The 27,683-nt window shown below is 39.9% G+C and overlaps 1 protein-coding gene across 2 annotated transcripts in view; it reads right to left on the bottom strand.

The window, feature by feature from the left end:
* The window catches only part of FSHR (follicle stimulating hormone receptor), a 176,697-nt gene that overhangs the window by 72,547 nt on the left and 76,467 nt on the right, over nt 1-27,683 (bottom strand). For both annotated transcript variants that reach the window (XM_045979536.1, XM_045979537.1), the window contains exon 2: nt 17,876-17,947. In XM_045979536.1, the coding sequence (XP_045835492.1) occupies nt 17,876-17,947 (72 nt within the window). The remainder of the gene's footprint in view (nt 1-17,875; nt 17,948-27,683) is intronic.

The raw sequence follows: 27,683 nt of genomic DNA, 5'->3' as shown, positions 1-27,683 counted from the left end.
TGTAGCTTCTTTCTTACCCTGACATGGACAAAATTTTATAAAAAAAAGGCAGAATATATCAGATCTTAGAGCATTTGAAAAGGCATACCAAACCTTCCCATTTTCCCATAGTAGAGAAAACTAGACTTGAGAAAGTGAGCATTTGCCTGACTTCTCCCAAGCGAGATCAGGGAAACACTATTGTTGTTATTTGGGTAGGAGCAAAATATTTTCCTTTCTGACTTCATTCCTGCACAAGTTAAGGAGAGCATTGAAGAATTTTACTTTGTCCTCTGGAAGGAGAATTACTTGGAGCTAGGAGATGGGGTTGTGCTAGATTATCCCATGTATGGTTGGCCAATTCTACTTGTGCTTTTGACCGGGATATAGTAGTAGTATTAGGTATTTATTATTTACTCCATGAATTCAATCTATGAAAATGGAGAAATTGAACAATTAAGTCCCTGAAGTGAATTTTACATGTGTCTTACCTTGACCATGTTTCAATATGACTATAATTAGGGTGAGATAAGAGGATATGCATAAGTCTCCCATTTCCTTTGGTTCTACATAAGCCTGGCCTAAGAGACATCTACTCTGTGGAGAGCTGACCTCCTTAACAATGGCTCCTGCAAGTCAGTAATACCAAGCAGTTTTAAATGTAATTTCAGTTTGTCTGTTGTACACAGACCATTACACTATCAGGACATTGCTGGACAAGCACCAGGCATCTTGTGTACAGGATCACGGTTGGGACATCAAAGAAGTCAATATCCTGGTGAATTCAGGCGAAGTCACCCCAGTGCATGGAGCTTCTTTTCGTCTCCTATTAGAAATTTCAGAGCCCAGTAGGCGCCCATTGTATGTAATGTGATCAGAGGACAAGGACCACGGAAGCCTGCAGACCTCTTTAGGGAGACCTCAGGTCCCCAGTATGACTTTGAATCTATTTCATTCATATCTGCCATTCTGAACATTTTCCTCTCTCCCTTTTGATTATGGAAATCCTACTGTCTCCATAAAGGCTTCCCTGGCTTTTCTGCTCTACTCTGGTCTAACTCCCACCAATTTGAACTGCTTTCAGCACCCAGGGTCTGGACAGCAACATTTAGAAGCTGCTTATCTTCTGGTCTGTGTCCTCGGTTTCACAAGAATTCCTCTTACTTCTATACCTACATCACAAACTTCTTGAGGGTTAAAATGAAATCCACTCTTTTCTTTGAGGTCCTACTATGGAAGACTGAAAGAAGAATGGTTAGGTAGATTGACAAAAGGAGCTTAGGAACTTCTAATAATGAAGCTGAGAGTTCAGATGTGTTGTTCTTTCTGATTATACAAAGTATAAGCAGGTGGGGGAGAGTCTCATTTCCAGTTGGTGAGGAGCACCTATTCTGTTTATTATTGTTCCCTCCAGGAAGCCTCTCACCCTCCCACCTTCCCTCATTTCTTTTATACACCACACTTAAAATTGGAGGCATAACCTTGTTCAAGAATGTGCAAAACAGGAACATGGTAATGAACTCTTGTTGCTGCTATAAACTTGATGAATGGCTTGTAGACGAAGGGCATTAAATGGCAATCTCAGTCCAGTGATTAGGTCTGTGGCATTCCTCCCTTGGAACTCATGCAGACCAGCACAGCATTCATTCTACTCTAGGTTTTCTAGGAGCCCCATTGGGTGTGCCAGGAATGTTTCTGGGTCTTTCTGGAGAGGGAAAAGAGAAAAGAAGACTTCTTTGTTTCCTTCCAGCATTCTTACTGCTTTCGTCCATCTCATTTCCCCCAAACCACCTCACTCACAACTCTAGCTGAGTTTCTTCTGGGTGAAACCTTAGGTGCTACCTTGACCTGTACTTTCCCTCTGACCTTTGCCCATCTGATACTACCAGGACATGATTGTTTATATTTAGTTCTCTACTTTTTGCCTGAGATGCAAATTTCCTGCCAAAGAAGGAGTGCTCAGGCTCAGTTTGCTCAGGTGAACCATATGATGAGGTTGCTCCTGAAATAGTTTTTTAAAAAGATTATTTATTTATTTATTTGACAGACAGAGATCAGAAGTAGGCAGAGAAGCAGGCAGAGAGAGAGAGAGGAGGAAGCAGGCTCCCTGCTGAGCAGAGAGCCCGATGCGGGACTCGATCCCAGGACCCTGGGATCATGACCTGAGCTGAAGGCAGAGGCTTTAACCCACTGAGCCACCCAGGCACCCCACTCCTGAAATAGTTTTATGAGAATTGTATTTTTCTGTGTCTAGCTGTGTTTGCAGAGCACCAGCAATAGGGTTTTCAGAAAGTGAGACAGTACTTTGGTAAGTGACTGGTTATACTAAAAACTGAGTACTATTTTAATCATTAAATGTGATCTGACAATAACAAGAGAGTAAGGAAACTTTGTCTCATTATCTATCATTTGGTTATAGCAATGGAGCACATGTTTATGCATTTTGTTTTGTGCTTTTCTCTAATTGTGTCATGTGTTTTTATTGAGAACTACATTAGAGCAGGTACTGTAGCCCATTTCTCTTGGCTCCTCCAACATACATTGTCTTACACAGAATTGCTATTTTTTACATCTTGTTATTCCATATGGAACATGGGCAAGCAGTGCTGGCCTTACCTGGGAGCTGGTTAGTACATAGAATCTCTGGTTCTACCCAGACCACTGTAGTCAGACTTTCCATGCTTAGATCCCCAAGTGATTTGTGCACATTAAGATCTCAGCTACTATGGTGTAGGAGACTCTTAGCAGGGGCTCATAAAATGCTCATTGCATTCAGTAAAAGAAAAATCCTGTCTTATGGAGATGAAATCCTGTATCTCAGCCAAGAATTTCTGGTTGAATATATATGTTACTAGAATGGTGAGTCTAAGGAGAGACAGAAAGAAGTAGGCAAAAACAGGAAGAAAACAAGTCTATGAAGTGGAGCTGACATAAAGAAATTTCCATTAAAAATAATGTTCTGATGAGATAGCTTGGGCCAATTTTTAATAACACACCCAATTGGAGCATTGATTCTTTGGCATGGACAAGGCCAGTTTTGCTCTTGGATTTTCACTGTTTGGATCCACTTCTAGGGCATCCTTCTTTACCACTGCCAAGTGCTTAGCACTAAGTGGGAAGTGTAAGAACACTGAGCAGAAACACCTGCATACGAAGGTATGTATTTGGCAGAAACATAAGGGTTGCTTTTTTCTTCTGACCCAGACACTTTTACTATCCTGTCCTGAAGTGACCATAAGACTCTTAAGATGTAATTTCTCTTTAATAAAGGAGAGGCAGCATTGCAAAAGGCAAAGGATTATAATATATGGAGAAAGTGCAAAAAATGTGGCATGGGAGGAATCCCACCTCCATGGCTTGAGAGCCATTGAACTTAGGCCAGTCTTCCAAGGTCTCTGAACTTCATTTTCTCCCCTCTGAGGTGGGTACAAATATTTGCCCCTATTGCCACTGAAGAGTTGGTATAGGAGCTTAAGTGAGTTATAGGTATAGAAGTTATTTTGAAATTATAAAATAGGTAACCAATGTGAAGGCATTCAAACTACTGCTGGTACCACAATTAAAATAAATGAGAACTTTGTGAATCTGTGTATGCCCTCCTCTTTTCCATTAGAGAGAAAGGTTATCATTCTCCTGTATCGTATATGATCTGGGATACCCTTGTTTTAGTCCTAGATGTTCTAGAATAATAGATTACTGTGCGAGCATTGGAGTCAGAATGGCTGGGTTCCAATTCCAGCTCTGTCCCTTGTTAGATACGTGATGCTGGGCAAGTCACATACCCTTCTTGGCTTTAATCTCTTCAGTGTAAAACTGGGATGATAATTAAGCTAGTGCATGTAAAGTGGCTTATCTCAGTTTATGGCAAAATAATTACTCAACAAGCGACAGCTATTGTTGTTGATCACTACGGGAACTCCTTGAGAGCCAGTACTGTGTAGATTCATCTTGATTGCCCAGAACATCCAATAGTGACAGGCCTGTACGCTTCATCAAATCTCTCCCTCATCTAATTAACACATATATTGTGGCTCAAGAAGAATTTGTGGAACTATTGACTGATGGATGGATTATGCTTCCCTGAGTTTGCCTGGTCTCTCTCCGAGTAGAATAGAATAGATGTAACAGCGCATAGACTAGTCAGAAGGAGGTGTCCCTGGCTTATGGAAACTCATTAGCTCTACAAGCCTCATCCTTACTGGTGTTCAGGGATTGATGGAATTCACAATCATTTACTCTGTGAACCCTGATAAATCACTTGATGGATTAGCTGGTGTCATCCATCAGCCTGCACTTGTCTTGGGTACTTGACTGAAGTCTATAAATCTCTTCCCTTTAAAAAGGCTCCAAACTGATCTCTGATTTGGCTTCATTTCCTTGAAGTCAGAGTGGAACTTACTCTCTATCCAGGGTTTTTTTTCATCTGGAACTTGGTACTACACTAAGCCACCACCCTGTTGCCCCCGAAGCAGATGTCTACTTTACTAAATGAAAAGTCCCATCTTGTGGGTCTTACTTGTTTGGACTGAGAAGTTATATGTACATATGAGAGGAAGCAGGGAAGAAGACAATATAAAGGAAGATATAAAAGGGCACACTTGAAACAAATACATGAAGATTGGCCTCAATTTTTAACGTTCACTAAAGGAGAAAAAAAAAAAGCAATGAGCTTGAGTTCTCCTGGTCAGTTGGTGAATGAGAGAGCCCTTTAGTAGATGGAGTCTTGAAAGCCTTAACGTCAGTCTGACGAAAGGAAGCTCATCCTCCCTTCAAATTTCAGTTCATGTACACATGGGCCCTTGCAGTCCAAACAAGTAAACCAATCTAGGTAGGATTTTCTCATGTATTAAAGCAAATCTCCCTGAGCATATGTGCTGCATTGACTAAAGTCTCACCATTAGCAATTTAGTCCTCTGAAATAAGGCATTAGCCACTTCATGTCCTTATGAAAAGGCAAACTGTCTTGGAGGATCCAATTCATTAACTCCTTAAATTTCAATGGCAATGCTTTCTTCAGATGTCCTTATCTTTACTAGGAAAGAAGAATAAAGAAAAAGGGTTTAGAAAAATATCGAGATCCTATTTGGGGGAAATGTTCTCAAAGGCTGCATAAGAATCCAAGAGGTAGAGATGACAAATTCACAAACTTTACCTGCTCTTATCTGTCAGTTGTGTCCAGTCCTGTGCTCGGTGCTTTGGAAGAATATGAGAAGAGAGAAGGTCATTGTGTAGTTGAGCTGAGATGCCGTGAATGGGAAGCAGATCAAATGCTCTCTCCTTTTTTATTCATACCTTGTGTTTGTATGCACTTTTAACTTTCCAAAGCAGGCTCACATCCAAGTGCAAATTACATGTTTATAAAACGGTTGGCATCGACAATTGCTATCTCTGTGCCCAGACTCTCTCAGAATCTCAGACCCACTGTGGTGGTGAACTTCTACTTTATTCATTTAGGCTCCTCTGGCATTTATCCCTCTTATGCTTTTCCTCTCTGCCTGTTTAGCTTCTGGAATGGTCTGAACTATAAAACATCTCTGATCATTTGATTTCCATGTAGGCTGGCCAGGGTGGAGCCGAGCATCACAGGAGAGGTTTATGAAGTGTAGGATTCAGGTGGTTTATTTGTCAGGGGGGTGGGCAGGCAAGTGGGTCCATATCGTATTTGAGTCTTTTACTGTTGAAAGCATCTTATTAAGTCATAAACGGTCCAGATGGATGTGGTTGTGATGGGCATGGGCTAAATGAGGAAATAAAAGTAAGTAGTTTGTGCATCGATTGGAGCTTGCATTTAGATTGCATCTTTTTATTTTAATACCATTCTATTAAAAAAAAAAGCCTAGCAGGAGTCTCCAGGGCAGAGCCACAAGGCTATTTTTAACTTGAGTATGATGCTGCCTTAATTGTATCTTCTCTGAGAAGACACAAACATTGAGTTACTGGCAGAGAGGGGAAAAAAGCCCTGTTCATTTTCTGGTATATCTGTGAGCACCAACAAACATAACACATTTGAAAGTCCCTCCCACAACTTGCCTTGTCAAGAACAGTCAGAAGGGCAAACATGGCTGAAATAGAAATTTTAACAGAGAAGATATTGCTTGGCTGTTGATTAGAAAATAGGAGAAAAATGTACTTGACAACAAGCCAGAAAAGCCTTGTTTTAGTAACTTCTGTCAAGTCTTGCTACCTGGAAGTCTTAGCCGCTGCATGAAAGGTACCAAGTGGAGGTCACAGGACCATGAATGCCTTGGAGTGTCAAGTGGGTGGAGGATCTTAGAGATGGAATATGTAAATGACAGCATATCAATGCCTCCCCAAGCAAGTGAGCATCTGTAATATGCATCTTTATCACTATAAGCTTGATAGTTTCCAATGCATACTATGGACTAAATGTTTGTGTCTTTCTCTCTGTATCCCCAACCCAAATTTATATGTTGAAGCTCTAATCCCCAGTGCCGTGGTATTTGGAAGTGAGGACTTTGTGAGGTAATTGCATCAGGTCTTGGGAGTGGGGCTCTTAAGGGGGGGTTGGTGTCCATATAATGGGATAGGGAGACAAGCACTCTCTCTTGGCCTATAGGAAGAAGGCAGTTGTCTATAAGCCAGGAAGTGGGTTCTCACCACAGCTGCCCATATGGGCACTCTGATCTTGGACTTCTAGCCTCCAGAACTGTGAGATATAAATGTTATTTAAGCCATCCAGGCATGTTTTATTATAGCAGCCCAAACAGACTAAGACAGTGGGTCCTTTACGTATATTCTTCCAGTATTCCCTTCCAGCAAGGAAACCATGCACTCTCTTCATGAATCAAGAAGAAGGGACAGAGATGTGGAGAGTTAAAATGAATCCTATTTTGGGAGACTCCATAAAATCACCACATCTCAGGAACTCTGATTCTCCTATTACACTTCCCCTCTCCTATCCCCCCAACACATAAAAGAAATCAAAGCAAAACCAGAACGGGCAAAAATCTAAGCATATAAATATGAAGCTAATAAATTATTCTCTTTTGAGCTGGACAACCATTAGATATTGTAGAGTTTATTTTAAGGACCCACATAGAAACGGTTGAAATAAAGAGACTTAATGGGATTACTAAAACCACATCAATCCAAAATGTGACAAGAAAACAGCTTCTTGTATTCTTGGTTGAAGCAATAAATATAACAAAAATACTTATTTTCAGAATATTTATGGAGAACAGGAAATGAGACAAGGACTTTCACCTTCCAGACACTAACTCATGTTTGACCTGGGTCAATAATGACAACTTAATTGGCTTAATCTTACATTTCGCAACTGCTGACTAAGTTAATTTGCAACTTAACAGGCAGCTCGGTTTGTAAACCCTTGAACTTAAGTCCATCTCAGCAAGAGCTCTACTCAGAAATGGGTTGGCACACAGGAAGTCAAAGGCAAAAAATACTGAAAGAAGAGATTTGTCCCCTTCTGTGATTCTCCCATTAAAAAATGACTCTGGGTTCTGGTTTATGGAAGTTCTGAGCTTAGGTATAGATATCCACTCGTCTAATTATAAATGACATCAAAGAAAGCTTTCACAGCCATAATGTTACCTTTCGTCACTCTTTAATTTTAGTAGAATAATTCTGGGAAATAGTAGATGCCAACAAAAAGGAAGTCTTGTGTAGCAGAAAGGACCAGACTACCTTGCTTTACCACTGAAGGACCCTCTGATGCTGTTCAGTTGCTTAATGTTGCTGAATGTTACTATCCCTGTCCGTAAAGTGCAGATTAACAGAGACGCAGTATTTAAAACTGGCCCCAACTAGGTACAAAAGAATTGTTTTTTTTTTTTTTTTAAAGATTTATTTATTTGACAGAGAGAGATTACAAGTAGGCAGAGTGGCAGGCAGAGAGAGAGAGAGAGGAGGAAGCAGGCTCCCAGCTAAGCAGAGAGCCCGATGCGGGGCTCGATCCCAGGACCCTGGGATCATGACCTGAGCTGAAGGCAGAGGCTTTAACCCGCTGAGCCACCCAGGTGCCCCAAGAATTGTTTTTTGAAAGTCAACTTTATTGAAGTATATTTTGACAAATGATAATATGTGTTCATTTTAACTGTTCAAGTTTTTACAAATGGATCTATTTTGTAACAACACTGCAATCAAGATAGAGAACATCTGTACCAGCCTGAAAAGTTCCTTGTTCCCCTTCCCAAACAATCTCTACTATCACTGTTGGCTCTAGACAACCACTGATCTGATTTCTGGCACCACAGATTTTCTTTTTAAAGTTTCATATAAATAGAATCAGATGGTGTGTATTCTTTTGCGTCTGGCTTGCTTTTTTTACTTGGTATAATGCTTTTGAGATTCATCCATGTTTTATTAGCAGTTGATTGCTTTTTATTTTGGAGTAATATTCTATCACATAGGTAAAACACAATTTCTTTACCCCCTGACCTCGTGATGTGCCTGGGGTTGTTCTCAGTTTTGAGCTATTATGAATAAATCTGTTATGAACATTCTCCAACAAGTCTTTGGATGGACATATGTTTTCATTTCTCTTGGGAAATACATTATGAGAAACTGTCAAATTCTTTTCTGAAGAGGTTGTACCATCTTGCATTCTCACCAGATGTGTATGAGAGTTCTCCAGAGCTCTCCAGAGCCAGACCAATACCCAGTATTGTCTAAAGGAAGAGCTCTACAGATAGAGACAAAAGTCCTTAATAAAAGTCTGTGTGAGTGATACTTAACAAATACAAATCAAATCATTCACTTGGTTGTTCAAAATAACTCATTTCATTCCCATGATTAACTATGATACCCAGACTTGTCCCCATGACCTCGCCTCAGCTGCTGCTTTGATCTTATCTCTACCACCCTCCTTTTGTTTGTTCTCTGGCCACAGCAGGTAGACACACTACATACATTTATTCCTGTTCTGTCTACAAACTGGATACAGCCTTAAATATCATTGACCTCAGGGCCTTCAACAGTGGATGTACATGAGAGTCAGCAAGGGAGCGTTAAAAAAATGATCAGTACTTGGCCCCACCCCAGACAAATGAAAATCCCTGCAAATGATAGGCCTGTGGATTATTTTAGGAGCCCCCTCCCCCACCCGGGGATTCTAAAGTGCAATTTGAGATGAGAACCACTGAACTTCATTATCTTTTTTATGCCCAGGGGTTCATATCTCCTCTTCCTATTCAGGGGCCTAATTGCTCCAACACCAGCCTCCCCTTGTTAATCAGGAGGCTGGCATGTCATCAGTCTGCCCCCCTCCTATTTTATTTCACCATGTAGGACTCAAAGCTCCTCTGTCTATTACCTCAGAAACACAGAAATTTGGGGTAGGAATGGACTTATATTATCTAACAAGGAGGACTTATATTATCTAACAAGGCAAAGCAGATTGGAGCCCAAATTTCCAGCATTACAGTCTTGGTTCCTGATCTGTTTCCTTTTATGTGCCTTTGAGTGAGTCCAAAGAACTGAGAAATCGAAGGATCGTCGACTTTTTTTGTGTGTTTGCTCCAGTTTTCATTTAATAAATTTCTTCTTCTAGAAGTCCCTCTTTAAGTTAACTTTTCTTTCCCCAGTGATCTGGGGGTGGAGGCTGAAGTGTTAGACTAGTGTTCTCATTTTTATATGTAAATAAATCACTTGATTATATTTTTTGTCCTTATGTTATCATGAATATTTCAAATGAATTTTATATGGTTCATATTTATGGCTTGGGAGCTATTTCACAGGTTGGCTCATTGCCGCCTCATCTGCATATACCATATCTCAGCTGATGTTGATTGGTCTCATTTACATATTCATCATGCTCCTATTTTCAAAGATATTTTGTTATAAACTGGCTTTTCTTCCCCCTCCAGTGTTATAATAGCACGTAGATGTGTTTTTAAATTGCACTCATTTCCATACATAATTTTTCTGGTTACCATAAATCACCACCTTGTCACCTACTCCCCCCACCCTAGTCAGCGTAATCCTCACACTTTATACCAAGCTGACATATGGCTCTGAAGTAATTAAAGACAATGTAAACAGTTTACAGTGTACTTTGCAAAGCCACTTCACATTGCAGAGAGTTTAATGGTTCCTTTTCCCCCCAGCCATCCCCAGAGCAGTGAGGAGTAGGGAGGTTTGAGACAGTGAGGCTGAGCAAAGCCATGGTGTGAACAGTGATCACTTCATTTCTCAGGGAGAAGCAACTGCTTCTCCTTTATCAGAAAGACTGTTTTCCCTTGTGACTTCTTGTAGAAACAGAGGGGTTGGGTTAATGGGAGAAGGATCATTGGGCATGGGTTGGACAGAGTTACTGGATTCTTTAAATCATTCTAACAGGAGGAAGGGGGAAGAATCAAAGCCTCAACCACCCAGGCCACAGAGACCTGTCTCTTGGGGATGAGAACCAGACTAATTTTCTTTTTTGACATTGTCTGTTGGCTTAGCCACCAGCCCCTAGTCTCTCTTTTTTTTTTTTTTTTTGACTTTAATTTATTTATTTTTTCAGCATAACAGTATTCATTGTTTTGCACAACACCCAGTGCTCCATGCAAAACGTGCCCTCCCTATTACCCACCACCTGTTCCCCCAACCTCCCACCCCTGACCCTTCAAAACCCTCAGGTTGTTTTTCAGAGCCCAAAGTCTCTTATGGTTAGCCCCTCCTTTCAATTTTTTTTTTAAAACATGTAATGTGTTTTTATCCCCAGGTGTACAGGTCTGTGAATCGCCAGGTTTACACACTTCACAGCACTCACGATAGCACATACCCTCCCCAATGTCCATAACCCCCTCCCCCTCTCCCAACCCCACCTCCCCCCAACAACCCCCAGTTTGTTTTGTGAGATTAAGAGTCATTTATGGCTTGTCTCCCTCCCAATCCCATCTTGTTTCATTTATTATTCTCCTATCCCCCTAACCCCCCATGTTGCTTCTCCATGTCCTCATATCAGGGAGATCATATAATAGTTGTCTTTCTCCGATTGACTTATATCACTAAGCATGATACCCTCTAGGTCCATCCACGTCGTCGCAAATGGCAAGATTTCATTTCTTCTGATGGCTGCATAGTATTCCATTGTGTATATATACCACATCTTCTTTATCCATTCATCTGTGGATGGACATCTAGGTTCTTTCCATAGTTTGGCAATTGTAGACATTGCTGCTATAAACATTCGGGTACACGTGCCCCTTCGGATCACTATGTTTGTATCTTTAGGGTAAATACCCAGTAGTGCAATTGCTGGGTCATAGGGTAGTTCTATTTTCAACATTTTGAGGAACCTCCATGCTGTTTTCCAGAGTGGTTGCACCAGCTTGCATTCCCACCAACAGTGTAGGAGGGTTCCCCTTTCTCCACATCCTCACCAGCATCTGTCATTTCCTGACTTGTTAATTTTAGCCATTCTGACTGGTGTGAGGTGATATCTCATTGTGGTTTTGATTTGTACTATATGTGGAAAACCCAAAAGACTCCACTCCAAAACTGCTAGAACTTGTACAGGAATTCAGTAAAGTGTCAGGATATAAAATCAATGCACAGAAATCAGTTGCATTTCTGTACACCAACAACAAGACTGAAGAAAGAGAAATTAAGGAGTCAATCCCATTTACAATTGCACCCAAAACTATAAGATACCTAGGAATAAACCTAAACAAAGAGGCTAAGAATCTATACGCAGAAAATTATAAAGTACTCATGAAAGAAATTGAGGAAGACACAAAGAAATGGAAACATGTTCCATGCTTCTGGATTGGAAGAATAAATATTGTGAAAATGTCCATGCTACCTAAAGCAATCTACACATTTAATGCAATCCCTATCAAAATACCATCCATTTTTTTCAAAGAAATGGAACAAATAATCCTAAAATTTATATGGAACCAGAAAAGACCTCGAATAGCCAAAGGAATATTGAAAAAGAAAGCCAAAGTTGGTGGCATCACAATTCCGGACTTCAAGCTCTATTACAAAGCTGTCATCATCAAGACAGCATGGTACTGGCATAAAAACAGACACATAGATCAGTGGAACAGAATAGAGAGCCCAGAAATAGACCCTCAACTCTATGGTCAACTAATCTTCGACAAAGCAGGAAAGAATGTCCAATGGAAAAAAGACAGCCTCTTCAATAAATGGTGCTGGGAAAATTGGACAGCCACATGCAGAAAAATGAAATTGGACCACTTCCTTACACCACACACGAAAATAGACTCCAAATGGATGAAGGAACTCAATGTGAGAAAGGAATCCATCAAAATCCTTGAGAACGCAGGCAGCAACCTCTTCGAGCTCAGCCGCAGCAACATCTTCCTAGGAACAACGGCAAAGGCAAGGGAAGCAAGGGCAAAAATGAACTATTGGGATTTCATCAAGATCAAAAGCTTTTGCACAGCAAAGGAAACAGTTAACAAAACCAAAAGACAACTGACAGAATGGGAAAAGATATTTGCAAACGACATATCAGATAAAGGGCTAGTATCCAAAATCTATAAGGAACTTAGCAAAATCAACACCCAAAGAACAAACAATCCAATCAAGAAATGGGCAGAGGACATGAACAGACATTTCTGCAAAGAAGACATCCAGATGGCCAACAGACACATGAAAAAGTGCTCCACATCACTCGGCATCAGGGAAATACAAATCAAAACCCCTAGTCTCTTTTTTCGGGCAGTGGTCTCAGGGCTTGTCAGTGGCTCTCCCTCCCCACTCCAAGCCCATGTGGGTGGGGTGGGTGTTCTCAACTCTGAGTATGGAACCCGTTCCGTTACCCAGGCCACAGCCGCTCTGAGCATCGCTTTCCCTTAGTTGTGGTGGTTGGTGCAGGAATGGTGTGATCTAAAGGAGTCACACTAAATTTTAAGACTTTTATGAGATGGAGGAAAAAAAGAAGGTCAGATCTTTCCTTCTGAATGGAACCCAGGAGATGAGCAATCAGAACTGCTGCTGGCATCTTGTCACTGGGTTGGGGGGGCAAAGGGCTGAAGCTAACATAGTGTAAGGGAGACCTGAGAGAGGGAGAGAGGCCAAGTCCTAAACACATGGAACCTGAATAGAGCTGTTTCTAAAGCCCTTGTCCACTCTGACCATCAAGTTAAATGAGCCATTACATTTCCTGCCTTTCCTTAAGCCTATCCGAGGTTTATTTATTTATTTTTTTTGCCTCTCACAACAGAAAGTGCCTAACAAATACAATGTTTGTATCACTTACTTTGAACATAATTATCTTGTGCATTTTTGTCCTGGCTTACATTTTAAACTATCACCACATAAGTACCTGAATCACAGTAGATTCTCAGCCTGTATTCGTATGCTTATGAACTCCTACATTGCTTATCACTATCGTTCATATTATTTGGTATTTTTATTTCTGAATATCTTGTCTTCCTAAATAATTATATTTGTTGATTCATTTTTATTCTTGCATTTATCAGTTATTTATTGTGCAAGGCACCAAGGATCCAATACTGAGAAAAACAAACATGTCCTTAGTCCAATCGGGGAGTTAGAAATTAAATTATCACATAAATAAGTTTCATATATTGCTAAAATGAAAGTCAACACCGGGAGACTAGTGATAGGAGAGTGTATGTAGGAGGGGGTTTTGCCCTAGTTGGAGAGGTCAGGGAGTGCTTTTCTAGGCTAATGACAGTAGCATGGGAATCTGAAGGATGGGTAGGAGCCAACTAAATTAAAAGCACAGAGTGGAAAAGAAGTGTTAGGAGGGACAGCATGCACCAACCAAGGCTCATGGTGGGCAGATAACACAGTAAGTTTTGTGAACTGATAAAGAGCTAATAGGGCAAAGGAGAGACTGTGAAAGGGTCTCATTTCTTTTTTTTTTTTTATGTTGAGATCACTGGTAAGGCATAGCATGTATGTGTGTATGGCAGGACAGATGTGGAAGGAACACGATTAGATAGGAATTTAGAAACTATCACTCTGGTTGCCATGTGGTGAATGGATGGGGGGTTGAGTGGAGAGCATGCTGGTGGATAGGGTAGCTGAAGCAGAAAACTGTTGCGGTTATCTGGGGAAAGATTACAGTAGCCAGAGAAGGAGGTAAGATTAGAAGGAGACAGATTAGAGGTATAGCAAGGAGATAAAAACAGTAGGACTGAGTTTTGTACTTTAACAAAATTTTATACTTGCCCTTGCCCTTAAAGAACAATGAAGGGATCTGGAAAAACTGTAAATTCTGAATACAGCCTGATAAATGTGTTATTGATAGTATAGACACAAGATTATGGTTTGGAAACACTGAGAGAATTCTGGAAAGTCTACAGAGGAGTAAATATTTAATCTGGACCCTGGAGGACTAGCGGGATTCCTTTTCCAATTCAAGTGAAGTTTTAGGCAGAGGGATAGTGTGAAAATATATTTTATTAATTAATTAATTGGCTAATTAATTCACCCGTAACTGTGTTTTTGTTTTTGTTTTTTTTTTTTTTTTGAGTTTTTGTTTGTTTTTGATCCATCTATGTGCTAGGCATTTTTCAAAGAACCAGCCATCACATTCCAAATAAGTACAATGTCTGGTAATGATAATGCTTGAGAAATGGCAATTTCTCCTGCCTGGTGAAAATGTGTGAGTATGCAGTACGTATGGTGGAAATTTAAAGGGCTTTGATTTTTGTGCCAGGCACTTATGACTGAAGCCTATGGCAGTGAGAGTTCCTCTAGTTTCTTCTGCAAGAAAGTTTGAGCAGTGTGGGTCTGGCAGCAGGGAGCTAGGGAGATTGGAGCAGGGGCTGGCATGACAGCCTCACATAACAGGCTAAGTGTTGATGAGACTTTGGACCTAATAGTAGCAGGAATGAGAGAAGGGCTGGATTCCAGGGATATTTTTGAGAAAGAGTCAATGGGACTGGAAAGGGATCCGGGTTTAAGGGACAGAAAGTCAAGGGAGATTTTGAATTTTCCTGCTTGGGAGTCTCGACAGGTGGTAATGCTATTCACTGGGCAATGCGGGAAGATGAGAAATTTAAGAATAAAGACAATGAACTAATCTGGATGTATTAAATTTGAGGCACTTGTCATTTAGGAGCCCTGATAGTAGGGTGTCGTTTGATATATAATGATCAGGGATGGTGAAAATAATATAAAAAAGAAAATGGCCAAAATGGAGCCCAGAAATCTGATTTTCTGAGGGGCAGCTGAGGAACAAGAAAGATGGAAAGAATCATCTATGGAGTAGTCCAGGAGCTTTGCAGAGTGGGCAGGAGGGTCTGGTGTCCCTGAAGTGGAAAGTGGAATAAGTATCAGGAAGAATGGCAGGAATAGTCAGTGACATCAAAAGCTGCATGTAGGTTAAGTACGAAGAACACAAAGTAGAAGTCATGAGTCCGGCCGTTCCATCTGTTGGGAACTTTCACAGAATAATTATATGGTGTTAGAGAATTTGTGGTCCAATATCATGAGGGCTGGCTGAGGAGTGAGTGAAAGAAGACAGGGGGCAGTGAATGCCCCTGTTCTTTCACAAGGGTGGGAGTGGCAAGAAAGAGGAGAGGTAAAATTTTGCCACATGTGCAGAATGAATCAAAGGGATTTTATGCTCCATGGAGAGGGAGATATTGAAGAGGAAGCCCATGCTTACTAAGTTCGGGAAACTGTCAAGACTCGGTGAAGAACAGAAATACAGGGAAGAAGGTGAGAGAGGAGATGAGCACTCATCACTGACCAAGAGTAGAAGGTGAGATAATGGATAAAGGGGAGCATAGAGACTGAAGGGTACAGTCTGTTCAGAGTTCAGTTTGGTTCAGTAGGCCTTCCACTACGCAATGTTTTTGAAGCTCTGGGATACAAAAAGCATTGGAAAGAAATGAGATGAGTTTAATTTTGTTTTAGGCATCTTGCTGTGTCAGTATAGGCTGATTAATAGAGACAGCAGTGGAAATGGACAAGCTGTGTTTGAGGAAGTTGAGGAGTTTGTGAGCCAGCTGTCCTGTCTCTGGGATTACTGCTCTATCAGCCCAGTTTAACGACTTTTATTATTATTGGAAGGTCCCAGCTGGTGGTGAACAGCCAGTGAGGGGTCATTCATATCGTCTGGATTGAATGTGATTAAGGTGGATTATTTGTGGTATCTGGTATTCCTCCCTTTAAGCACAATTTCTATGCAGTTACAGAGCTGCTTGGGGACAAGGCCATGTCAGATAGGCTTGTTATTTAGTTCATGTCACTTCCAGGCAGGGCAATGGCTCACCCGTCAAGGAATACACCTTGGACAGAAAGCTCTCCAACTCTATTGCTTCCTTCTTTCCTTTGGTGAACTCTACTCCAAAGAGTGCCCCATCTCCTAAGTCCTGTAAGTGTTGACATCCTCAAGAAGGTAAACCCTGAAGATGGCAGGTTTTAAGATGGGCTCTCATCTAGCTGGGGATCTTTACACTTGGGAATCATATAAGCTGTTCCCTTCTTTTAAAACTCCTTCCTTGACCCACTGATGGGGAAACCAAAGGCCCGAGAGATACAGTGATTTAATCAAGGTCACACTGTAAGTTTATATTGAAGCGAGCTCTCCAATCCAGGATTCTGAGTACCGTCCTCTCAGCAGGCGATATAATTGCTGAGACACATCGCCATTCTCTCTGCTTTATATTTCCTTCATTAATGGGTTTCTTTCTTGCTTCCTCAGACTTCAGCAAGTATTCTTTTTTTTTTTTAAAGATTTATTTATTTATTTATTTGACAGATAGAGATCACAAGTAGGCAGAGGCAGACAGAGAGAGAGAGAGAGGAGGAAGCAGGATCCCTGCCAAGCAGAGAGCCCAATGTGGGGCTCGATCCCAGGACCCTGGGATCATGGCCTGAGTGAAAGGCAGAGGCTTTAAGCCACTGAGCCACCCAGGCACCCTTCAGCAAGTATTCTTAAACAGGGGTGAAAGAAGCAAGAGGAAAATGGAATGGCTCTGAGAAAGAGAACTGCATGTAACCTGGGGGGTTGCTTTCTTCTTACAATGAAAAAAAAATCTTTCCCTCCTGTGTAATCCATCTATCTGTTGCTATATTTATTGGTGTTTAACTTCTGGCTGCCACTGTGGTGAAGAACAGATTTTCCTGGCCCTTGAGGCTTGGGAGATGGGATCAGGAGCCTTCAAAGGAAGAGTGGGTTATTTTAAACATGGCAGAAGTTATTGTACTTTTTCCTCCTGTGCCTCATTTTGAGAAAAGCCTGTTTGGGGAGATGCCTACATTAAACTAGTTCAGTAAGGAGCAAATGTTTCCCTTAGCAGAGGGGTCTTCTCTTTTTAAAGGAAATCTCCTTCAGTGCTATAAACTTTCCTACTGCTTTTTTTTTTTTTTAAAGATTTTATTTATTTATTTGACAGAGAGAGATCACAAGTAGGCAGAGAGGCAAGCAGAGAGAGTGAGAGGGAAGCAGGCTCCCCGCCGAGCAGAGAGCCCGATCCGGGACTCGATCCCAGGACCCTGAGATCACGACCCGAGCCGAAGGCAGTGGCCTAAACCACTGAGCCACCCAGGCGCCCTTTCCTACTGCTTTTAAATGTTGATATATCAATTACCACCTGTCAGTATGGCTTGGGAAAGAGAAGTCTCTAGAATCTCAAGCACAAATGTTAGGCCCCACTGTTAACTGAGACTTAATCAGAAATAATAAGCAATATCCCTGGGTATGAGCAGAGAAAACTGGCTTTGGCTTATAAGAATTCAGCTCCCAGGTACTTGGGAGCAATGCCTTAGAGAAGAAAAAGTGAAGATTGCTTAGACTGACCTTAGGCTCATCTCAACAGCCACACTCTGAAAGATTCCCCACTATTAGGAAAGAAGATGGGAGGAGGTTCAGAAGGTTGTCTGGTTTCTGAGCACAGAGTATCACACTGGATGTGATGTGAGGCGGCTGCCCACAGCCTGGTTGAGGCACTCACATGCAGTATGGTCAGGTACATACATTTTCTCCAGGTCCCCAAATCCAGAAAACGCTCCTTTTGGGATGACTCGAAGCTTGGTGAGGACAAACCTCCTGAAAGAGAGTGGATATAAAATATTACAACCTCTCCTTTCACTCATACACAATGGAGTGCCTACCCCATAATAACATTCAACAGCTAACATGTGCCCAGTGTGGTCGTTTAGTGGTAGCAGCAATTGCTTTTACATGATCTCTCTTCATCCTCACCACCAAGTCGTGATCCTCATTTTGCCTAAGAGGAAACAAGTTCAGTGACGTTTACAGATTGGCCCAGGGTCACCCAGCGATGGGTGATGGGTGACAGAGCTGAACCATGAACCCTCTCATTAGTGCTCTATGTTGCCTCCTGCAGACTTCTGGGAGGTCTCTTCGCTTTCTCTCCACCAACCCAAAACACCTCTTCCCTTATTGTCGTTCTTAGCTGACCTTGCTTCCTAGTTCAAAGAGAAAATGAACCTAGTAGAAGAGAACTTACTCATGCTCTCACATGGCCCTCAGCCACGAAGCCGTCTGCACCCTGCCTCCCTCCTGTTACCATGGGTGACCAGGACTCTGGAGCTGGCTGAGACCAGCCCCTCTAATCCACATCAGACCTCTCCTCTCTTCTACTAGAGGTAACCACTACAGCAATTTCCCCCTTTCTTGTGTAGATTTTATTCACCTATTTTTGCTTCTCTAACTGGATCCTGCCCATCAGTATACAAACATGCCATAATTTATTTCATAAAAACAAAAACAAAAAACAAAGCCAAAAACTCTACTCTAAAACTCAGCCACCTTCAGTTTTTGCCATTCTCTTCTGCTTGAAATACTTGCCTAATCCTACTCCAAAATTTCTTCCAGTGGCTCCTTATCTCAGTTAGGTCTCTCCCGGTGACTTTGCTTACATATTTTATAGTGATATCCAGGACTCTCCGGGATCTTCCTGCTCTCTCTTTCCATGGACCCTTTACCCTCCATTTTGACAGTTTTCCCCTTTGCTTATCTCATTCTTACCACGGTACTCTCTTGCTAGTTCTTGGACATCCCAGATTCCTTTTTGCCTGTGTTTCTTCACTTGCAACTTTCTCTGCCTCGAGCACTCCTCTCTCAGATATCCTCATGGCTTCCTCCTCCAGCCCGCTGTTTGCTCAAATGTCACTTGCTTAGTGATGCTTTTCCTAACCATCCTATTTAAAATGACAATCTCCCCTAGTTAACCCCTGGCCCCCTTTCCTGCTCAGATTTTTCTTCACAGCACTTCTGGCATGTCATACGTTATCTTTATTCATCTATTTATGTATTCACATATTTATTGATCTCTAACCTCTAACTAGAATACCAACTCTGTAAGGGCAGGGATTTTTGTATAAGTTGTCTGCTACTGTATACCAAATGCCTGGGCATATTACCTGATATATAGCAAGTACTCAAAAACTTTTTCTGAAATGGTTTTAATCAGTCTGAGAATTCTAAGCTTGAGGATGGAATTATAAGTGATGCTTTTGGAATCTCTACAACAGGAATACTATTCCTTCCTTTAGCTTTCTCTTGTTTTGTGACTGATTCATAGGTACTCCTCCCCATCCCCCCACCCCCACTCTTAAATCTTTCCTTCCACAAAGTGGTGTGTCAGCAGGAATTAAACAATGAAACACTGAGGATTTGGATAGTTACACAAACCTTCATTGCTTCAGTTTCCTATTACTTATTGGTGTTAGTGAAACTCCTGTTACAGGTAAAGTTATTAAGGCAAACAGTTCTTTAACTTTGTTTGCCTTTGGCTGTCATGTGGACCAGCTCTATGGAGAAGAAGCGTGAGAGAGAATCTTGAGTACTGTTTTTGCTCCGCAGGAGTTTACATATGCAGGAAGGTAAAGCTAGAAACCTTGGAATCACCAGAAAACAGTTGTGGGATACAGTTGATGTAAAAACTAGAAGTGTTATGTAAATATTGAAGTGAGAAGGATCCCAAAGTACATAAATATATAAAAAGAAGATAGGAAGAAGTGTGTGAATTTGAGACTGGGTCTTAAAAACCATCAGGTCATACTATAAGCACAGTCTATATGAAACCATTTAGATAAAAGAGATCTAAATTAAGATTGTGAGCAATGTATCTGGAAGACTGTCAACTTCTAGAATTCCCATCCGAAAAGAATCAATGTTAAGGTACTCATTTAATCTTAGTTAGCATAGAAAACTTCTTTTTGTTCCTATTTACCACAAGATAGAAGAATGATGAAAACGAACTAGAAAAAGCAAATAACAAGTCAACTGGATAGTGCTTTTTGATTCAAACCTAGTAGCAGATACATTTTCTAAAATTTTCAACACCTATGCCTGTACTAAAGTTTTAAACTTATTAACGTAATTAAATCCTTTTTTTTAAGATTAAAAGTCTTGACTTCCATTTCCTGAAATGTAAAAAAACTAGATAACCTGAAGAATTTCCACTAAAAATCACCCAGAAGTCTTCTATAAATTATAATAAATACTGTTTTAATTGCATAACCGAGCTTATAAGAAAGTATGAAAGATCCCCAGGGGCCCAAAGTAAAGCCACTGAACACAGAATGTAAACAGAAACTGAGAGGGTAAACTGACACTGAAGTATTCAGGGCAGAGGTCAGTTTCTGGACCTGGTAGCCAGGTGCTCTGTGTTTTGATGCTTAGGTGTTGGGTGAAGTGAGATAAGATGAAACACAAAGATTTATTTTTGTGTTCTTCTCATTCATTCTAGGAAGAAAAGGTACAGAAAATGGAAGACAGGCAATTTTTAATGAAATGATGTCTGGAAATTTTCCATAACTTAAAGACATCAATCCTCAGATTTAGAAATCTCAAGTCCTAGGAAGGGAAACAAAAATAAATCTACTGCCAGATACCTGTGAATTAAAACAGTGGAACCAAAAAAGAAATATCTTAAGATATATTATCTTCAAACAAAAATAATTAGAAAACTTTGTAAATATCTTCACAATTATTATAGAAAATCACTGCCAGTTTAGAATCCTTTACCCAGAAATAAACATTCATATGTGAGGGTAAAATAAAGATCCTTTTAGACAAATTTAATTAGCATTAATGAAATTTTAGTCAAGGAATCCCTTTGGAGAAATAAAATTTAACCTAGTAACAAGACACAAAAAAACAAACACTAGTCAACAGAGAAATTAGTATGCCTTATTGAATAGGTGGATTTTCATAATATTTGGAAAACTTACTATTCAATAAAGAATGCCAGAAAAAATACTGACCAAGAACTAGGTCAGAAAGCAAATCGGTATAGAATTTTGTTTAACATGGTGCATTTAAGTTACTTAAAAATCAGTTATGAGAGATAATAATTAACACCCCCCCCACAATACATGTGCAGACATCTAGAAAGTCAAAACTAAATCAAACCAAGACAAAAAACCCACTCTTTTAAGTCACACATCAGTCAAAGAAAAAATTTACATATTAATTAAGAATTATTTGGAATTGAACTGTAGTGAAAATATGAAACTTACGGGATGCAGCTAAATCACTATATACAGAGAAATTAATAGCTTTACTATACCCCCCCAGAAAAGAAAATGGAAAATTCACAACCTACATTTTCAATACAGGAAATTAGTGAAGGAACAAATCAACAGTGGAAACAAAACTGTAAAGTCAATATTTACTCCATTTCTGGTCAGAACTTTAGGTACAAACTTAGTAAGAAAATTGAGGAAATGAGGGACTATTGATAGAGATGTTTTGAAAAGATAAACACTTAGCTAGACATTACAACTTGATGTATAGATACAGTTTAATCTATACTAACTTGTTTCACTTATTATAAGGTTAAGTTTCTTCATAAGTTTATTGCTAACATGGATAAGGAGTTTTCTTAGAATATTAAAAGATTTATTAGAATAGTTTCAAGAGTTCTGACTTACAACTTTAACACTAAAAATGATTTTTATGGAAAAGTACATTTATCTGAATGTTTGTTGAAGGAAACCATTTATCACTTAAAGGGGCAAACTCTACTTATATGTTTATTTTAACCAGTAACTTTCTGATAATTGATCCGTTATGACTTCACTGATCCAGCTCTAATTAACTAATAAAGTTGTGTTCAGATTTCCTTTGAATCAAGGATATTGGTAAAAGCATTATTTTCTATGAAATTTCACTTTAGAAATAAAAAAAACGAGAATCTAACATTAACTTTGAGACACAATCAAAATTTAATGCTGCCTTGAGAGAAGAGACCTAAGGAGTATAGAGGAAAGTAATAAAGATAAGAGTAGAAACTGAAAATTATAATAGAGAAGATCAATAAAATAAAAGCTATCTTTTTTAGAAAGATCAATAGAATAAAAAAATCTGTTCACTTCAACCAAGAAAAAAAAAAAACAAAAAAAGAGGGTCATGAAAAATGATGCTTAAGTAAGGATGTTAGTTTTTGTTTTTGTTTTGTTTTTTTGATGTGTAATTGACACAATACTGCATTAGTTTCAGGTGCACAACACAGTGATTCAACAACGCTTTGTGTTTTGCTACACACACCACAAGTGGAGCTTCCATCTGTCACCCAAAAGCGCTATTACAGTTCCACAGACTATATTCCCTACATACACTGTTCTGTTCATCCCCATGACTTAAACATTCCATTACTGAACGCCTGTATCTCCTACTGTCCTTCACTCATTTTCCCCATCCCCCACTCCTTTCCTCTCTGGCAACTACCAGTTTATTCTCTGTATTTATGGGTCTGTTTATACTTCTTCAATTGTTTTTTTTAGATTCCACATATAAGTGAAATTATATGGTATTTGTCTTTTTCTGACTTACTTCATGTAACACAATACTCTCTGGGTCCATCCATCTTGTCACAAATGGCAAAAGTCACATCATTTTTTATGGCTGAGTAAGACTCCATTGTTTCTGTGCATATGTGTGATGTGTGTGTGAGTTCACGCATACACACATACATATACACATACCTCCATACTATTTGCCACGGTGGCTGTACGAGTTTACATTCTCAGTAACAGTGCACAAGGGTTCCTTTTTCTCCACATCCTCACCAATGTTTGTTACTGCTTCTCTTTTTGAGTCTAGCCATTTGGACATTGTGGTTTTGATTTGCATTTCCTGTATGCTTAGTGATGCTGAGGATCTTTTTTTTTTTTTTTAAGACTTTTTTTTTTTTTAAGATTTATTTATTTATTTATTTCACAGAGAGAGAGAGATCACAAGTAGGCAGAGAGGCAGGCAGAGAGAGAGGAGGAAGCAGGCTCCCTGTGGAGCAGAGAGCCCGATGTGGGACTCGATCCCAGGACCCTGAGATCATGACCTGAGCCGAAGGCAGCGGCTTAATCCACTGAGCCACCCAGGCGCCCCGCTGAGGATCTTTTTATGAGGCTGCTGGTCATCTGTATGTCTTTGGAAAAAAGTCTATTCATGTCTTATGCCCATTTTGAAATTTGTTTATTTGGGTTTTGGTGTTGAGTCGTATATGTTTTTTAAAGTATTTGGGCTATTAATTCCTTATCGGATATATCCTTTGCAATTATCTCCCACTTAGTAGGTTCCCTTTTCATTTTGTTGATGGTTTCCTTCAGATAAGCAGACTTTAAATTAGAGAGCCCTAGGAACAATTTTAAAACATTAAGTTGGAAAAATCAGACAATACAGATAATCTTCCTAGAGATAGACACATAGCACAATTGATTAAAGAAGATGTAGAAAAACTGAATAGATGTAGAACTGTTTATAAATGGGGTGTAGTTTAAAACCTATCCACTCCAAAACCAAAAGACAACTGACAGAATGGGAGAAGATATTTGCAAACGACATATCAGATAAAGGGCTAGTATCCAAAATCTATAAGGAACTTAGCAAACTCAACACCCAAAGAACAAACAATCCAATCAAGAAATGGGCAGAGGACATGAACAGACATTTCTGCAAAGAAGACATCCAGATGGCCAACAGACACATGAAAAAGTGCTCCACGTCACTCGGCATCAGGGAAATACAAATCAAAACCACAATGAGATATCACCTCACACCAGTCAGAATGGCTAAAATTAACAAGTCAGGAAATGACAGAAGCTGGCGAGGATGCAGAGAAAGGGGAACCCTCCTCCACTGTTGGTGGGAATGCAAGCTGGTGCAACCACTCTGGAAAACAGCATGGAGGTTCCTCAAAATGTTGAAAATAGAACTACCCTATGACCCAGCAATTGCACTACTGGGTATTTACCCTAAAGATACAAACGTAGTGATCCGAAGGGGCACGTGTACCCGAATGTTTATAGCAGCAATGTCTACAATAGCCAAACTATGGAAAGAACCTAGATGTCCATCAACAGATGAATGGATAAAGAAGATGTGGTATATATACACAATGGAATACTATGCAGCCATCAGAAGAAATGAAATCTTGCCATTTGCGATGACGTGGATGGAACTAGAGGGTATCATGCTTAGTGATATAAGTCAATCGGAGAAAGACAACTATCATATGATCTCTCTGATGTGAGGACATGGAGAAGCAACATGGGGGGTTAGGGGGATAGGAGAAGAATAAATGAAACAAGATGGGATTGGGAGGGAGACAAGCCATAAATGACTCTTAATCTCACAAAACAAACTGGGGGTTGCTGGGGGGAGGTGGGATTGGGAGAGGGGGAGGGGGCTATGGACATTGGGGAGGGGAGGTGAACCATAAGAGACTATGGACTCTGAAAAACAACCTGAGGGTTTTGAAGGGTCGGGGTGGGAGGTTAGGGGAACAGGTGGTGGGTAATAGGGAGGGCACGTTTTGCATGGAGCACTGGGTGTTGTGCAAAAACAATGAATACTTTTATGCTGAAAAAAATAAATGGGGGGGGAAAAAAAACCTATCCACTCCAAAATAAGGTCAGCATTATATGATTTTAGAAGTAAACTGTACCTTTTTAGAATAATAGAAAATCTCAAAAATCTCAGTCTTACACAAAGTATTCCAGGAACTAGCAAAGAGGGAATGCTCTCCAACCCATTTTATGTGGCTAGTATAACATCAGTAATAACACCAGACAGGGACAATAAAAGAGAAGAAAGATTAGGCCAATCTCATTAATGAAAAAAAAAATCTGAAATAAGGTAGTGACAGTATGTACTCAAGAGAGGCTAAATAATATATTGTTGCCAGTTTGAGTTTGTCCTAGAATTCAAGGGTTGCTAAATATTAGAAAACTCTATTAAGATTTCCACACTGAGAAGTTAAGAGACATAGAAAATATATTTAGTAAAAGTTTACTCACTCTAACACAGGAAAGGGAGGAATATTCCCAATCTGTAAGTGGTAAAAATCTATCAAACACTGCATTAATTCCACACTCAATGGTGAAATACTAGATATGTTTCATTTAAAGTTAGGAATGAGGCAACGATGTTTGCCAATACCTCTTCCATCCATTATTGTGCTAGATGTACTGGCTTAGATAGTAAGAGAAGAAAAAAAAGATAGTTGATGAAAAGTTGTCATTACCTATAGGTATCATTATTGTTTATGTTAGGACCAATTTAATGTTAAAACCTGTTTAACACTTAGGGCCTGCTTAGCCAGAGCAACTCCGTATTGCCTCGGTGGCCATATTGTAGTTTACATCCACGGACTTCATTCCGGGAATAAATGCCCCAGTAGTTCCTGGTATTGGTTCTGGGTATCGATTCCGGGAGTAAATACCCTAACAATAGAAGCCACGTACCTTGGGTCTGCGGTTATGCCCTACAAAACCAGCCCGGGAGATCGGGACGGGGTCGCTCTCCTCGGAGGCAGCCCTGGACAGTCAGCCTAACTTCTAATGCTTGGCATAGAATAAAGCTTTGCATAACTTTCACTTTGTCTCAGTCTCATTCCTTTGATAATGGACCCCAACAGTCTACACAAACAAAGAAATCTACTTGAATTTAAGAGATCAGTAGTTGAAGTAATAAGAAAGACTAGTAAGGTAGCTTGCAGTATAATTAGTGCATAAAGATAATTTGTATTCTTATTTCAAAGTATATCAATTACAATGGCCATAAAACTTATACAATAAAAGGAATCTAAACAAACAAATTAGGGTTATATTGAGAATAATCAAATACTTAACTGAAAAACATTTTTAAAAACCATGAAAAACAAAAACCCTGACCTAACAGAAATGCCACATTTATAAGTGGGATGTCTCAGTATTGTGAAGGTATCGATTTTAATCCACATTAATATATAAATTAAATGTACAACACATCTGAGCTGCAATAATTTTTTTGTTTTGGTAGGTTTGTATGGAAATTGACTAGCTGATTAATATTCTTTGGAACGGCAAGTTTCAAAGAAGAGCCAGAACAGTTCTGAAGGTGTAAAACAAGACTGGGGAAATTGGCATGCCAGGCAATATAATTTTTAGAAAGCTACAGTGATTAAGATGTGCTGGTATCAAGAGATTAGGAAATGGGCCACTGGAAGAGAATAGAATGCCACAGAAATAGATCATAAACAAAAGGAAATGGGAAATGAAAGAATAGCATTAAAAATTAGTGGAGGCCCCTCCCCCTCTCCCAATCCCACCTCCCCCCAGCAACCCCCAGTTTGTTTTGTTTGGGAGAGGGGGAGGGGGCTATGGACATTGGGGAGGGGAGGCGAACCATAAGAGACTATGGACTCTGAAAAACAACCTGAGGGTTTTGAAGGGTCAGGGGTGGGAGGTTGGGGGAACAGGTGGTGGGTAATAGGGAGGGCACGTTTTGCATGGAGCACTGGGTGTTGTGCAAAAACAATGAATACTGTTATGCTGAAAAAAATAAATAAAATGGGAAAAAAAATTAGTGGAGGAAAGTGTGGATTAATCAAGAAACTCTTGATTAGCCTTATAGAAAAAGATAATATTTTATTTATTACCATACTAAAAATCTCAATTTTAGGCTTACTGAAGATCTAAATGTGAAAAGACAAAAGTTTAGAACTTTCAAATAAAATATAACATTATGTTCAGAATACTTTTTTTTCCCCAGAACACTTCTATTTGTATTCATTGTTATTATTTTACGTGGGGCTTGAACTCACAACCCTGAGATCAAGAGCTGAGCTGAGATCAAGAGTCAGATGCTTCACTGACTGAGCCACCAGGTGCCTTGGGTTCAGAATACTTTTAAGTCAAGCAGACAGAGTCAATTATCATATGGTTTCACTTATTTGTGGAGCATAAGGAATAACATGGAGGACATGGGGAGATGGAGAGGAGAAGTGAGTTGAGGGAAGTCGGAGGGGGAGACGAACCATGAGAGACTATGGACTCTGAAAAACAACCTGACGGTTTTGGAGGGGCGGGGGTTGGGTGGGAGGTTGGGGGAGCCTGGTGGTGAGTATTGTGGAGGGCACGTATTGCATGGAGCACTGGGCGTGGAGCATAAACAATGAATTCTGGACCACTGAAAAGAAATTTCAAGAATAAATAAAAATTTTTAAAAAAAAGGACACAAAAAAATCTGCACACCAAAATTGAAAAGTTGATACATTTGACTATATTAAACTTAATATTTCTATTAAACAAGGACGCATAATTGAAAAGATAAGCTATAGACTGGGGAAAGATACCTGTAACACATATAAAACTAACAAAGTTAGCTTCCAGAATATGAAGAACGTCACAAAATAATAAAAATAAAATAAAACACAGTAAAAAACATTGTCAGAAGATATGAACAGGCAATTTATATAAGAGGAAATGCAAACAACCAGGAAACATGAAAAGATGCTCAACTTCATTAGTAAGCAGGAAAACGCAAATTTGAA

The sequence above is a fragment of the Meles meles genome, chromosome 15, assembly GCF_922984935.1.
Source record: "Meles meles chromosome 15, mMelMel3.1 paternal haplotype, whole genome shotgun sequence".
NCBI classification, from domain to species: domain Eukaryota; kingdom Metazoa; phylum Chordata; class Mammalia; order Carnivora; family Mustelidae; genus Meles; species Meles meles.
The sequence above is the reverse complement of the archived record's forward strand: the minus strand, read 5'-3'. Positions and strand labels throughout refer to the sequence as shown.